The sequence below is a fragment of the Erpetoichthys calabaricus genome, chromosome 1, assembly GCF_900747795.2.
Source record: "Erpetoichthys calabaricus chromosome 1, fErpCal1.3, whole genome shotgun sequence".
NCBI lineage: Eukaryota > Metazoa > Chordata > Cladistia > Polypteriformes > Polypteridae > Erpetoichthys > Erpetoichthys calabaricus.
The window spans coordinates 23290671-23306869 of NC_041394.2; the positions used below are offsets into that span (position 1 = coordinate 23290671).

The 16199-nt window shown below is 39.5% G+C and overlaps 1 protein-coding gene across 1 annotated transcript in view; it reads left to right on the plus strand.

Annotated features, from left to right (window-relative positions):
• Window positions 1–16199, plus strand: part of capn12 (calpain 12) — a 163795-nt gene that overhangs the window by 135506 nt on the left and 12090 nt on the right. Inside the window, exon 17 of the mRNA XM_028796315.2 lies at window positions 1736–1814. Coding sequence (XP_028652148.1) covers window positions 1736–1814 — 79 coding nt within the window. The remainder of the gene's footprint in view (window positions 1–1735; window positions 1815–16199) is intronic.

The following is a 16199-nucleotide window of genomic DNA, read 5'->3' on the forward strand; positions in this document are numbered from 1 at the left end:
TCTTTAAAGTTTATTCCAAATGGACAATAAACATCCAGCGAGTGGCACTCCTGTGGACGGAAACTCTTTCTGATGAGAGGGGTCATCGGAGAATGGCCAGACTGGTCCAAGTTGACAGAAAGGCTACGGTAACTAAGATGACCACTCTATACAATTGTAATGAGCAGAAAAGCATCTCAGGATACATAGCACAAACCTTGAGGCAGATGGGCTGCAACAGTAGAAGATCACATCTGGTTCTACTCCTGTCAGCCAAGAAAAGAAAGCTGAGGCTGCAGTGGGCACAGGCTCATCAACACTGAACAGATGAAAACTGGAAAAATGTTGCCTCATCTGAATAATCTTGATTTCTGCTGAGGAACACAGAGGGTAGGGTCAGACTTTGGCACCAACAGCATAAATCCATGCATCCAATCTGCTTTGTGTCAACAGTCAAGGCTGGTGGTGGTGGGGAATATTTTCTTGGCCCACTTTGGGTCCATTAATAGCAATCAATCATCACTTGAATGCCACAACCTGTTTGAGTGTTGCTGTTGATCATTGTGACCACTAGGAGGTGTTGCAGAGCCCCTAAACCCCAGACACAACTTCTTAGACTCAAGCCCCGCTTTAAATAAAAGAATTACTCTTACAACTACCTCACACAAAGGTTCCAGAAGTGACATAAACACAATACAATTCTTCTTCTTTGTCTTTCCCTTCTCCTCCACACTTTCCAGACAAGCTACGTCCTGTGACTTGCCTGGATGAGATCAAGTGGTCTCTTTTATTTTGGACCTGGGAATATTTCTGGTGTTAGGGCATCGCCTGATAGAAGCACTTATAAATCCCATGAGGTCCCTCTGATGGCCCACCCTGGTGGAACCCAACAGGTTTGCATCACAAGACTACAGGTCCCAACATGCACTAACGGCGTCCCTGTGGGAATTCTGAAACCAAGGCGGCTGCCACCTACCATATTGGGGGAGAAAATATTTAACAGTGCTCATCTCCCCCAGTCCTTCCATTGCACTGTCCTCCAGGCCGGGTAAGACTCCTTTGATCAATCCCTGTCAGGATGCCCCAGTACATGTTTGTCATCCATTATGCCATGTACAGCCCTTCATGGCCAAATGTACCCATCTTCTAATGGCTACTTCCAACATGATACTGCAACATGTCACAAAGCAAAAGTCATTTCAAACTGGTATCTAAAACATGGCACTTTGTTCAGTGTTCTTCAGTGGTTTTCCTAGTCTCTAGATCTGGATCCAAAACAACACCTTTGGGATGTGATGGAATAGTAAGAAGGTGCAGCTTACAAATCTGCAGAAATTATATGATGTAGCTCTATCAACATGGACCAGAATCTCAAAGTTCAATCAACTTGTGGAATCCATGTCACCCAAAATTGAGGCTGTTTTGAGAGCAAAAGATGGTGCTACCCAGCATTTGTATGGTGTTCTTAATAATTTGCTCCATGAGTGTAAAAATGATTGATTGATGGATTGACTTCTTCTGATTCTCACCCAACATGAGCTTTGTTTCCAGGTATTGATATTGATGGTAAAAAAAAAAATAAACATGCAAGAGTACAGGAGACAGGAGGTAAACCCAAGCAAGTCCAGAGGTAATCCCTGTCTGCGCAGTCTGCCTCTGCTCCTCTAGCCTATTCTGACTACATTATTCGTCTAGCTGTTTCCCAGTGTTTCATGTATCTTACTGTTTTCTCTCCTTTCTGTCTCCCACACTGCAGAAAGTGTTTGTTAAGTATGATCAAGACTCCTCTGGGACGATGAACTCCTTTGAACTCCGGCTGGCACTCGCAGAAGCTGGTACGTCACTGTGTATCATTGTGACTCACCTGCTGTTGTCTTGTTGGTTTTTTTAATTAAGTAAGTCATCCTATAAAATGAATAACCAACGAGTTCTCAGTGAGATCAAGGTGTGGGAAGAGACACTACTGCCTCACAACTACAGAGACTTGGGTTCAATCCCCAGCTTGACCATTTTATTTCTGGATAATTTCCCGTTGTCTATGTGGGGTTTCTCTCCAGCATCATCAGAATTGCAGGTTAGGATGACTGTTGTCTCTAAATGTGCCCACTACGATAGTTACTGGCAGCTCATATGTGTTGTGATCTATAGAGGGCATTTCATGGCTTCCAAACCCTTGACATAACCTTACAAATATGGTTTTGGTGCAAACAATTTTATTTTACAATCCCATACACAGGTCTTGTTTTCTCCAGTACACAACTATAACACACATCGCTTTCCCTCCATCCTTCCCAAGTGAGCTTAGCCTGACTCCTCTTCCAACTCAAACCCTTGAGTGGACCCATTATGTTGGACTGCTGGTGTCAAGGTGGAAACACATCTGGATCTGACGGAAACCCCTGAAAGCAGGGACAGCCTTCCCCAGCAGCTCACCCATGGAGTCCAGCAGGACTGCCCCACGGGACTACAACTCCCAGCATGCCCTGCAGGCACATGGATAGGCATACTGGCCCAGGAATTCTGCCACCCAGTGTGTCAGGGTGAGCATGTATTCTCAGGAGGCAGTACCCTAACTCTCACCCCATCCATCTATCCACTATACTGGACTCCATGCAAGTTAGGGGTACAGGGTTTATCCCGGCCAGACATCAGCTCATCCCCTCTGTCCATCACAGTGTTTTGGTTTTAAAATGAGAGGAAGGATTGGAGTGAGAGAAAGATGAGATCAATAAATGTGCTGAGTTCATATCAGGAAATCAAACAACTAAATGTCAGAACCCAAAGCTCTAATCAAAACATTTAAAGACCAAAGCAGACATCTAAAAGCTGTAGACTTCAATAAAATGAAGGTTTGCTTGCAGTAGCTTACAGAATCCTAATCTCGGATGATACATAAATAAATTGGTCGAACTTTATACCGTTGTTTAAAATGATGTCACAAGTGTCACACACCTGAGCATCTCTGGGATAGACTTCCATGGAAACATGCTATGACAGCACCCATAACAAAGCAACATGGTGTCTTCCATTATCGGGTTTAATTTTTTGAAGTTTTGCTTTCATTGTCAATTTTGGATCCATCGTGAGGGTCACATTCAGTGTTGCTATGGATGTGGTCTATGAGGTCGTGACCTATCGGCATGATAGGATAAACGATCAGCTAGGTGTGCATTTGCTTATCTGATCTGCTGATACAATACGTTAACAACAAAACTCTAATAGCTGCTCGTTTCTTTGTGTTTCTCTTGGTTTTTGACTTACATTTTTGGCTTTGGTCTGTGTTTTGATAGCTGCTTTTATTTTTATTTGTTTTGTTTTGCTTTAATACATATCTTCTGGTTCATCTCTGGAAAAATTGTACTTGTCTCCTGCTGAGTCAGGATAGTGTCATGGAAAAGATCATAAATATTTACACTTTTAAAGTGTTATAATCAGTTGATTTTATAAAGTTTTTGCAGCTTGCCTGACATCAGTTGATGCACTCCGTAATCATTCAGTTTAGGGTTTTTTAGGACTTTAGAACAATCTAGACGAGAACAGGCCATTCAGCCCATCAAATCTCACTAGTCTTGTTCACTTAATTTTTCTAAAATAACATCTAGTCCAGTTTTGAAAGTCCCTAATGTCCTATGATATACTCACTGGATAACCATAACCTGCTATTGGTTCAGAACCAGTTGCGTTTTTACATTAGGGGCAAGTGGAGTATTGCCCATAATTTACATTCAATCCAGTTTTTAAAACAATCCAGACGAGAACAGGCCATTCAGGCCAACAAAGCTACGCCAGTTCTGCCCACTTAATTCTTCTAATTTAACATCACGATGAGTTTTGGAGGTCACTAAAGTCCTACTGTCTACCACTCTACTTGGTCACTCATTCCATATGTCTATGATTCTGTATAAAGAACTTCCTATTATTTGTGCAAAACTCATCTTTAACAAGTTTCCAACTGTGTCCCCGTGTTTTTGATGAACTCATTTTAAAGTCACCATCTCGATCCACTGGACTAATTCCCTCCATAAGTTTAAACACTTCAGTTATGTCACCTCTTAATCTCCTTTTGCTTAAACTGAAGAAGGCTCATCTCCTTCAATCTTTCCTCAAGACTGACCCATGAATGCGATGTTGGTTTTTGCATTTAAAGTAAATTGGCTAAGTTGAATATTTTTTAGTATGTTTCAGTATCTTCCTGCGATGATATCTTTATCTTCTGTGAGCACTGCTTTTTGTGATCCTGTTGTCAGTAGGGGGTCCTGGTTGCCAGAGGTGTGGTAACAAAGATCACGTCGCCATGTGTCAAACACGTGAAAGAATTAAATGGTTACCTCAAACGGCTATTTCCTGTCTGAGATTTGTGGTTAAAACCTTTATTTGTAATTTACTAAAAGCCTTTTATTTATTCACTTCCCAGAAATGAATTCATTTCTCAGGATTCCTGACTTCTTAATTTTGTTTTCCCTTGTGGCTCTGATTAAAGATCAGTTTGGGTCGGACTGGTTTGTTTCTTTGACTAAGGTGCATCTCCCATTCTTCTTCATTTATCATTAGTCAGCATCTAAATAGGACACATCCCGGAGAATAACTAATGCCATACTCATATTTCTTGTGGTAAGACACCCCTCCATTAGATACATACACCATCACAAAAAAGGTCAGGAATTCCTATAAAAATTAAGTAAACATCTGTTTTTATAATCGGATGCTGGTTTGTAACTTACAGTATGTGGATAGACTTCTGCACCCCGTAAAATAATAAGTTTGGTATTTTTCAAGTCAAGGGTTATTTCTTCACAAACATGGTATTGTGACCAGTAGGTGGTGTAGCAGCACCCCAAAACTCCCAAACATAACTACACAACACAGTCCTGGGCTCAAACAGAAAATGATATTTTATTTTACTGCATCTCCAAATCCTTTCCACAATAGTACAATACAAAATTTCCGTTTGTCCTTCCACACCTCCCATGTAGTCTCATCTACTTTCCTCCTGACATTGAGTATACAAACAGGAAACTCAGCTTCTTTTATGCCAAACCCGGGAGTACTTCCAGTGCCACCACATCACACTCTGGAAGCACTTCTGGGTCAGGGGGATGTTATTTAAAGTGGGGATGGTCTATTCCTGCAGCTACCCCTGGTAGCACCCATGGACCACAACAGGGCTGTCTCACAAAATTGCAGTTCCCGGCCTGCCCTGTGAGTATCTGTTCATGCACCGTAACCCAGGAAGACTGACACTTATTGTATCAGTAGAGCAAATAGTCCATGCAATAAGTCTCCCACTGTCCTTCCATTAAACGGTTTTAGTGGCTTGGTAAGAAACCTTCAACCATCCTGGCTGGAATGTCTGGTGTCCATGACAGTATATAATCATTTGTAACATGAAATAAGGTTCTAAAGTAAATGGTTTTCTATAAATTTTAAAGAATAACTTGACCACATTAATGGTTTACAACAGAGGCAAATGGGACATAGGGCACCAAAGGAAGCAAACTAGTAATTGCGCACACATTTTAAAATAGTTAACATTTTTGAATGAACAAAACATCAATATCATGAAATTCAGTCATTTGAAAATGAAGTCCAGCCATGCTTATGAAAAAACAACTTTGACTGGAAAATTTACAAATTTATCCTTTAACCCTTAAAAACAAAATTCAATCTTAGAAGAAGAAGCTAATAATGATAATTGCAGATTTTTTAAGAGGATTTGTCAGGTGTTCATTGAGGCCTACATTGAATGGTTATTTATCTTGTCCAGTGCCTTTTTTTATCTATGTCTTTAAGCTTTTGTTTTCCGATGGTGTCCCGTTAGCTTCAATTCAAGTAAAACGCTTAACTTCAGAACACAATCTTCAAGACTGATCTGTTTTTGTTTATTCTGGAATAGAAATCTGTGGGAGGTGTGGATATTGGGTAGGTTTCTTTAAGCAAAATTTCTGATTTGGCAGCCTCAGACCATATGTCCGCACATTTCTGCTCGGTTTTGTAAATGGGCGGCACCCAGCGTCAAAGCAATGTTGCTGTTTCTGTGTGGTTTCCTTTTGTTCTTCATTTTTGCATCCATGAAACAGGCTTTTACAAATGCACTGAGATTAACTGCACATCGTTTACAAATTTAACGTACTTGATTGCAATCATTCTGTAATAATGTAAGGGTGCAGAGAATGGGAAAACTTTTCCAACTACCATGGCTGCTTTAGTGTTGTTAGAAGACGTTGCAAATAGAAGAATTAGAAGAAAGTGCATATTTAAAGATAACGACTGGCTTTTAAGTCGATTTAGATTTCCAAGAGCTATTCTCTTGGAGCTGTGTCATGTTAGAATACTACAATGTATACTATACCATTATTATGATGAAATGCATTAAAGTATGTGTATTACATTTTACAGATAAATTGTTTATTTTATTTTAATAATGTATACTGTTAATAATTAAACATGTGGGGGCATGGTGGTGCAGCAGAAGTGCTGCTGCCATGCAGTAATGGGGTCACATTTCGGGTGTTCCCTGCCTAAAGTTTGAATGTTATCCTGGTGGGTTTCCTCAGCATGCTTCAGTTTCCTTCCAGAGGCATGCAGGATGGAGGGTTTGGTGATACTAAATTGATGCTACTAGTGTATGTGTATGCCTGTACTCACTCGGCGATGAGCTGGCGCCCCGTCCTGGGATTATTCCTGCCTTGCACTCAGTGCTTGCTGGGACTGGTGGAGCAGGCACTCCCATGCCCCTACATGAATAATACATGCGTTAATCCATGTCGTCATGAAAATTATATCAAGTATGCATTCTTAGAATTCTACAATTTACACAGAGCTGTAAAATCATGAATGTAATGTATTCTGGTGGTGATCACTGCCTACACGCTCCTGTCGGTGTAAGAGAAAGTCTGTTTAAGAAGCATGTAGCAATTAATGACTGGGTCGAACAACACTTGGAATACGAAGCTTTTAATGTACTGATTTAGTTACGATGGGGTATGAGAAGCTCTAATAAATTAAAAATAGGTTTTAAGATGAAGTTTACAATGTTCTACTTTAATGACAAAATAACTGCAAAATTAAAGTTGACATTTTGACTTTAATCTCAACATAGAACTTTTTTTTTTCACTGTGTGTCTATTTTTTTTAAAACTCTGTGGCACTAATATGTTTCCGTGTGACACTCGGCCGGTGGGCTGCACCTCACCTTTTCACATCGACTTTGATATCTGACCACTTCTTTTTTATTTCTGGCACTGTGCGACTTTCTGAACTTGAACTTTTGCATGCTCTTCACCACACTCTTTTTATTGCTTGTACCACTGCTTAAGCCACCAAATAGTACATTTTTCCTTGCCTCCACTTCACTGAGCAGGACCTCCATTTTGCATTTGCTGAAATTTGCATTTCCACATGCTTTTGAAATTGTCTCTTAACAAGACACTGAACGGAAGGGGCTATTTATATTGAAATGTATATTCAAATAGGCAAAATTCTGTGAGGAGTTAGGGTAGTGCTGTAGGTGCGTGCATGTGTGTTAAAATTCAGGAAAAGTGTGTAGAACTTTGCTTACACAGTTTTATGCATCTGAATTTTTTTGTGTGCATGGAAATTTCTAGTTTTGTCTTTATGCCATGTTTTAGTATCATTTTCATGCAAGGCATTATACATGAGTCCTCAGGTCTTTATGACTTGTATATTTTCTGCCCAGTAATAACATTGGAAGTTAGGTAGTGCCATGCCACCTTCTGCTTTAAATGTCTGGGCATCTCAAAATCCAGATAAATAAGGTATAAATGAGTCTAATTACTTAAAGAATGATTTGTTATTGTATATAGGGATGCTCTGAAATAGAAAATGAAGCATAGGAAGGATGTTCATTTTGACAATATTGATTCTCCCTGCTAATGTGAGATGGATGGTAGACCATCTATTCTTATCTTGTTTGATTTTTTTCCATGTTGATAGCAAAATTTTGTTGAAAAAGACCTTTATAATTATTGGTGATGTTTACTCCTAAATATTTAAACTGATAAAATGAATGGATACATGTCCAGTCTAGTATTGTGTGTCGGGGAGTTCACTGGAAAAAAGCACAATTTTTTTTTAAATTGATATGGAGTTGAGATATCTTTTGAAATTCTGCTAGTACATTAAGGCTACTGATAAAAATGTTTGTGGGTCTGATATATATAGTACCGCATCATCTGTGTATGTGATATTTTTTGGTTCAAGTCCTTCTCTGATAAATCTCTTTATCTTTAATGCATTTTGAAAGTGAACAGTCAATGGCTCAATGGCGACTGCGAAAAACAATGGTGATAGAGGGCACCCTTATCAAGTACTACATTCTATTTTGAAGTAGTTTGAAATCATGTTGTTAATATAGACAGAGGCTTTGTACTGGGACCTGTAATCTAATTATGGGTCTTACCCCTCTTCCATCACACACAATAAGACACTAAGCAAGAAACATTAAACTAATTTGAAGAACAAAAAGAAGATAGTTAACAATAATGAAAATAAACCTTAACAAAATAAACAACATGGCATTCCAGAAAATTAATGGGCGAATTCGATGGGCGAGTCCATATTACTGTAGTCTGCACATCTGTGGGATTGTGAAGGCTTTGGAGATGCCTCCTGTCCACACTACCAAATGGTGTTAATCTGTCCAATTAAAAGCAACACTGCAAGACATATTGATGGCCCATCCATCCACTTCACATTTTTGGAGAAAAACTGTTAAAGAATGACATTAGGTATTGTCTTAGGGAAAAAAAAGGAACACTTTCATGACTCAGTACAATTATCACTATGTAAGATGCATATTATCCCTCACAAGAGGCCTCCTCGTCTTTTGGCTTTAGACCAGCAGCACTGATATGATCTGAGGAAAATCACAGTGCCACTTAAAACCAGTTATTAATGTAGATTACAAGCTTTAGCAGGTACAGTTTCTCTAAATTGTTTATGCTGTATTAAAATTTAAATGCAAGTCATGTTCAATATTTTGACTTATGTTTTAGATGGCAGCTTTACATTAAGTACAATGAAATTCTTGTATGCATGTCTGAACAACAATGTAATAAGAGAAAGAGAGAGAGAGACAAAGGTCTACAAACATAAAAGTAAGCCTGGCTCTGAAACTAAAACATGGGCTTTGTGGCATGCACCACAAAAATGGTCCAAAGGTTATAAATCCCAGGAATGAAAATAACAATTAAAAATGATAATATAGTATTAAAAGGTTACTTCTGGAATAATCGGCACACCTCATAAACAGGAAACATAAAGCCTCATGGGATTGACTTGTTGAAATGAAGACAGGAATCTTGTCCACCAATATTTTAGTACAAATCATGTGTTTTGCTCATTTTGAGTATGCGACTGAACATGTAGAATGCAACATGAGTAACGTGAGATTTATTTTTCTGTTTTCATTTAGTTTTTTCACATCATTTGCTATTTTACAGCATTGGCTTCTATTATATTAACTTTTTCCAGCTGTGCATGAAAATGTAAGATATATTTTTTTCTTGCCCACCACTACAAAGTACATGGGTTAAGTAGCATATAAAAAATTTCTGAGTAAAGTTTTTCTTTAATCGACCATAGAGTGATTTCATACAAGTTCAGTGGTTCCCTACCTTTTTTGAAGCCCCTTACCCCTAGAAAATATTTGATTTATGTTTGTACCCCCTATAAAAGTAATATATCATTAGAAGATGAAGTCATTTCTAATTTTTGAAACACAAACTATAATATAAATTGAGCTCAAAAAATGAGCCTTTAACTCAATGTAAAAAAATTAAATATAATTAAATATACTTTTGTAAATCTCAATGATCTTGTAAATTTGTCCCACATGAAGATTAAACACTTGATTATTGATCTTGGGGTTGGGATATCAGTGAAGCATCAGGCACCACAATGAAATGATGAATGATCATTGATCGAGAGATTTGGGAGATTGGACACCCCCATGAATCAATGGGTGCCAGCACACTGCTGAGCGATGAAACACAGACGACAAGCGTTGTCTCCCGATGACACCTGCACTGCCGTTCAAAAACATACGCGCTGCACAGTTAAAACTGCTGCGCTACTGCCAGAACCACCAGCAGGAGAGATGTGCTAAGTGTAAGCAGGAGGTGTTGCATTCAATTCAGTCCCCCTTGCTCACCTCCCACACAAAACTGTTAATAAATCCTCAAAATCAGTGACATTTCATGATCAGGGCCTGCACAGAAATCAGTACCAGCCCTCATCCTTCTTTATGGATTATCGCAAAGTCCAAATTCCATTCTCTTAAAAAAACGATTTTTGCCTTTAGAAATGTTCTGCCTGCAGCAAGGAACTCACGAGAAGGTGCATTTCTGTGACTAATTCACAGGTGACAATAGCACATGCCATGCTTGATTCCTTTCTGGGATTAATAAAGTATCTATCTATCTATCTATCTATCTATCTATCTATCTATCTATCTATCTATCTATCTATCTATCTATCTATCTATCTATCTATCTATCTATCTATCTATCTATCTATCTATCTATCTATCTATCTATCTATCTATCTATCTATCTATCATATTATAGAATGGGAGCAGAAAGTAATAAAGGATCTGCAATTGATGGCACATTGCATGACACCGATTGCACCACGACAATGCACCTCACTCTTTTTTGGTGAATCGTTTTGTTGCACCCCCTGAAATGCCATCTCATGTTGGCACCCCAATTTGGGAAATCCAGTTCTAGAGAGACCTCACACTGAAAATGGAAGCACCAAAGCTCATTCTGGAACTCCAGAGCAATGAAGTGGACTATGTATTGTGAAAAGTAAGAGAATACCATTTTTCATTTTAATAATTGTTCAAATGTCAGATACTTCATTACACTTTAGCATTATTGATTAATCTGTGTATGTTAGTAACAGGCAGTTCTATATGAATGTCTTTTAATTAAAATTTGCATTATAACAAAATGTGAAAAAATCCATAGGTGAGCAAAAGCTTTATAAAGGTCCTGAGGATCATCAATAACGATAAAGGGAAAACATATTATCAATACAAGAAAGCAGAAAAAGAGTAAAATATTGATGCATGTGAGCAATATGGAGGGTGTTTAAGAAAAATAGAGCATAAAACATCATTATATGAACAAAACAAAAGCAGGACAAAGTGATAATAAGACAATGGCCAAAATATGGGATATCAATAAAAAAGAACACAATGTCAATGATGATAAGGAACGTCAATAAAAATGAAGACCACAAAAGAAGGCCGTGAGACTATCAATGAGCACATGAGGAACCTGAGATTGGAGTAAAATTGAGAAGTATACATAAGATAAAAAATACATGTTAAGCATAAGAAGGAATGCATTCCAAAATTTGTATGAAAATGATCAAAATTCAGATAGTTTGCTGAGAAATATTACTGACAGAAGCACCCATTCATCAATCAATCCATCTATTTATTTTAAAACTCGCTAATGCAGTTCAGGATGATGGGGAGCTGGTGTGTCTTCTAGCAGAATTAGGTGCACAGGTTGAAGCTATGGATGGTGTGGCAGTCCATCACAGAGTATACATTAGAACAATTATGATGAGGAAATACCATTCATCTCAATGACCTTGTCTATCTTGTTCATTTAGAGTCTCCAAAATAACATCAAGTTAAGATTTGAATGTCCTCAAAGTCTTACTCTCCCTCGGAGTACTTTCTAATTTATTCCATGTGTCTACAGTTCTTTGCATGAAGAAAATTTGCATCCCCGTGTTCTTGTTGAACTCATTCTAAAATAACAGTCTTGATCCACTGGACTAATTCCCTTTATAACTGAAAACACTTCAGTCAGGTCTCCTCTTAATGTTCTTTTGCTTAAACTTTAAAGGATCAGCTCTTTTAATCTTTCCTCATAACTCATCCCCTGTAGCCCTTGAATCAGTCTTGTCGCTCTTCTCTGGACCTTTTCTAATGCTTTTTGTAGCCTGGAGACCAAAACTGCACCCAGTACACCAGATGAGGTCTCACCAGTGTGTTTTAAAGCTTCAGCAGAATCTCCTTGGACTTGTACTCCTCACATCAAAGCAATAGATGACCTCACACTCTGTTAGCCTTCTTAATGGTGTCTGAACACTGTCTGACAGTTGATAGAGTAGAGTCCACTGCGACTCCTAAATTCTTCTCATACAATGGAGTTTTGATTTTTAGACCGCCCATTGTGTATTCAAACCTCAAACTTTGACTCCCTATGTGTAATACTTTACATTTAATGACACGAAATTTCATCTGCCACAAATCTGCCCAAGCCTGTATGTTGTCCAAGTCCTTCTGTAATGATAACTCAACCCTTTAGTCCTGGAATCAGCCTAGTTGCTCTTCTCTGGACTTTTTCCAGCACTGCTATGTTCTTTTTGTAAACTGGAGACTAACACTGCACACAGCACTCCAGGGGCCTCATGTATAACACCGTGCGTAGAACTCACACTATAACATGGCGTAAGCACAAAAGCGGGAATGTGAGTACGCACAGAAAAATCCAGATGCAGGAATCTCTACGTACGCAAACTTCCACATTCTTCCGCTACATAAATCCCGATCAGCGTGAAAAGTAACGTACGTGCACGCGCCTTCTGTCCCGCCCCAACTCCTCCCAGAATTACACCTCTTTGAATATGCAAATCAATATAAATAGCCTTCTGTGAAAAGACAATTTCTGTGCGTATGCACCGTTTATACATGAGGCCCCAGGTGAGGCCTAAGCAGTGCATTATATAATTTAAGTATAACCTCCCTTGACTTGCACTCCACACATTGTGATATACAACCTGACCACCTTTGAGCCTTCTTGATTGATTCTATATGCTGTCAGTCAGTCAGTCAGTCAGTCAGTCAGTCATTCTCCAACTCGCTTAATCTGAACACAGGGTCACAGGGGTCTGCTGGAGCCAATCCCAACCAACACAGGACGCAAGCCAGGAACCAATCCCTGGCAGGGCACCAACCCACCGCAGTACACACACACACACACACACCTACACACCAAGCACACACACTAGGGACAATCGAGAATTAGCACTGCACCTAACCTGCATGTCTTTAGACTGTGGGAGGAAACCGGAGCACCAGGAGGAAACCCACGCAGACATGGGGAGAACCCGGGTCTCCTTACTGCGAGGCAGCAGCACTAACCACTGCACCACTGTGCCGCCCGATTCTTTACACTGTCTGGATGTTAATAGTGATAAGCCACATAAAAAACTGTCAAGTTTCTTTTAAGTTTTAGTCCTTCCATTCTGTATTCATATTTAACATTTACCTTTCCTACATGTAATATTTTATATTTTCTTACATTTAAATTCAATTGCCACAAATCTGCCCAAGCCCGTATGCTGTCCAAGTCCCTCTTTAATGATTCAACTGAATTTCCATTATCTGCCATTACTCTTAATTTGGAAAACAGCTTCTTGTTTGCATTCTTATCAGATTATGTATGTTTAGTAAAAATAGCAGTGGCCCCAGCACTGACCCCTAAACATCACCCAATTTGGATAAGGTTGTTATACGTAACCATATTCATTGGGGAGTTCTTCTCTTTAGGGGGTGGGAGTGATCATTGTAATGTTGCGCTTTCTTATACATATTTAATTGAGTATGATGTTCTGTATTTTTACCCATGAAACTGACCTCAAAACAGCCAAAAATATTCAGAAAACATTTTCCTTAGGGAAAGAGTTTTAAACAAGCTTAACCATCTAACATCAGTTTAGAGTAACAAATAAACCAAAACCCTTCAGTTCAGGGTTATGGGGTCTCAGAGCCTGTGCTGACAGCATGGAGTGCAAAGTACAAATTCACTGTAGATGGAGATGTTATTGGAATGCACTACCCACGTCCACACACGAGACCAGTTTAAAATCACAAATGAGCATAATGATCACGGGGGTGAGTGCCTGGAGAAAAATCCCACAGAGACAAAGAGAGAATCTGTGGATTCAGCACAATTTCTATCAGTAGAGCTTGTATTCATCCAGCAGCAGTGCTAGTTAGCCATTACACCATTTGAGGAGAACACCATAGTACCATACAGACATGACTTGAATCAGGCTTTATTGTCGTCCCTAGAACTGTGTGGCAGTAGTACAATAAATAGCTCACACACGCAAAAACATCATACCAGGGTAATTGTAAATCTCCAAATAATGTAAAAATTCACAACTTTGGGAAAACCTGAGTACTAAAGTAGATATGAGGAGAACAATTAAACCTCACACAGGCATTGATCATCAGGCCACAAATCAAACGCAGGTCTCTGGAGCTGGAAGGTAGCAGCACTAATTGTCATCATGCTACCCCACACTTCACATTAGTGATTGTAGCAGTAGAGGCGTGTGTCCACCTCTTGAACCCAAACACCAGGTAAAAGCACAAGACTTCTTTATTTTACAATGATCACGTGCACAAAGCACCCTCAACTCCACACTACTCATATAACTATTACAATTCTCTCAATACTCACTCCTCCTCTCCCAGACACTTAGCCACCCTACCTCCCAGCTCAGCTCAGTGTCTGGGCTTTCCCAGAGTCCTTTTATACACCCTGACCCGGAGATGTTCCTGCCCAATAGTCCACAATTCCTTATTCCTTCCTGGTCAGGGTAAACAGTCCTTATCTTCACTCCGGAAGCACGTCATTTCTTCCTGTTCCGGGATTATGACGCACTTCCGGGTTATAGGGCATATATGAGACCCCGGGCCTCCCGACAGCGACTCTCAGTGGTCCCCAAGGTATCCAGCAGGGCTGTGTATAAAAACTACATAGTCCATGAGGCCCTGCTGGAATTCGGGGCTCGTCCATGCTGTCGGGAGAGCTCCTCCTGGTGGCCTGGGGGTGAGGGCCGGAATAAGAAGCCGGCCATCCATCACATGATATATACTTGTAGCGGGGCTACACATAGTAATAGTGTTGTTCAATGTTTGTACTGAGTGCGTTTTGTTTCCATTGTCCCGTTTGCTGTTTGTGTGCGTCAGTAAATGTCGTCCCTGTAAATTACAAGGGGAACGGATGATGGAAAGAGACCGCAACCCCAAATTGGAAAACACCTGTTAATGATCAATTACATCCGGCAGTACTATTTAAGCAATCAGGAGGAAGAGAGAGGAGAAAGACGGAGACCATTTTTCACCACCACGAATCAACTTACCTGCTGTTTTTCCACATCGCGCTTTTGCACCAGTTTGTATTCATTCCGCCGGAGTGACTTCAATTCCCCCATCACCAGAGACCCTGGGGTCAGATCATCATCCACCATGCACCGAGGATTCACGGTGAGGTTGCTCCATTTAACCTGGGAAATACAAACACATCTCTTCTCAGTTGACCAGTCATCCGCATTCAGGACAGTTGTACACTCGGACTCAAGTTCAGTATCATTGCCATTTTCCGTGTTTCATTCATTGTTGTTATTCGTTGTTGTTGTTTGTTATGTTACGGGGCAAGGGAGGGTTTATTGTGTAGATATATAGTGTTGTCACCGTATTGCTCTGGTGGAGGGATATACAGTATACAGTATACTGTATATATATATATATATTATATATATATATATATATATATATATATATATATATATATATATATATATATATATATATATATATATATATATATATATTCTACATGGTGTATGTACAATAGTGTTTTGTTGTGTTCTGTTTTAATATATTCGCTTATTTTTACATATCTGCTTTTCTTTTGTGCTTATGTTTACACCGTCGATTGTGGGGAAAAGTTTATTTGTTAGAGGTACGGCTTGCTATTAAGATTCAATCTCAGTAATTCACCCAGGCCACAGGTCTTGGAGGTGTAGCTGCCAGCTGGGTAAGGGGTCGGCCGTTTCATACTAATGAATATACAGTATGTGTGCATTATATTGTGACCATTGGGGGGCTATTGTTGGGAGAGGACTCCCTTTTTTTGTGGTGATTATGCCTAATCTGAAAGTGCTCTCCTTGGGAAAATGTTCCGCCAGCAGAAGTACTCTCGGGTCCAGAATAAAAGCAGCCACTTTGCCTTACTTAGGAAGTTGGAAGAGGAGAAGGGCAAGGCTCATCTTGGGAGAAAGGACAAAAAGGACATCACATTGTGTGTTTTGGTGTAAAAGAAACCTGTCTGGAGATATTTTGACAAATAAAAAGGGTTGATTTAAACCCAGGACTCATGTCT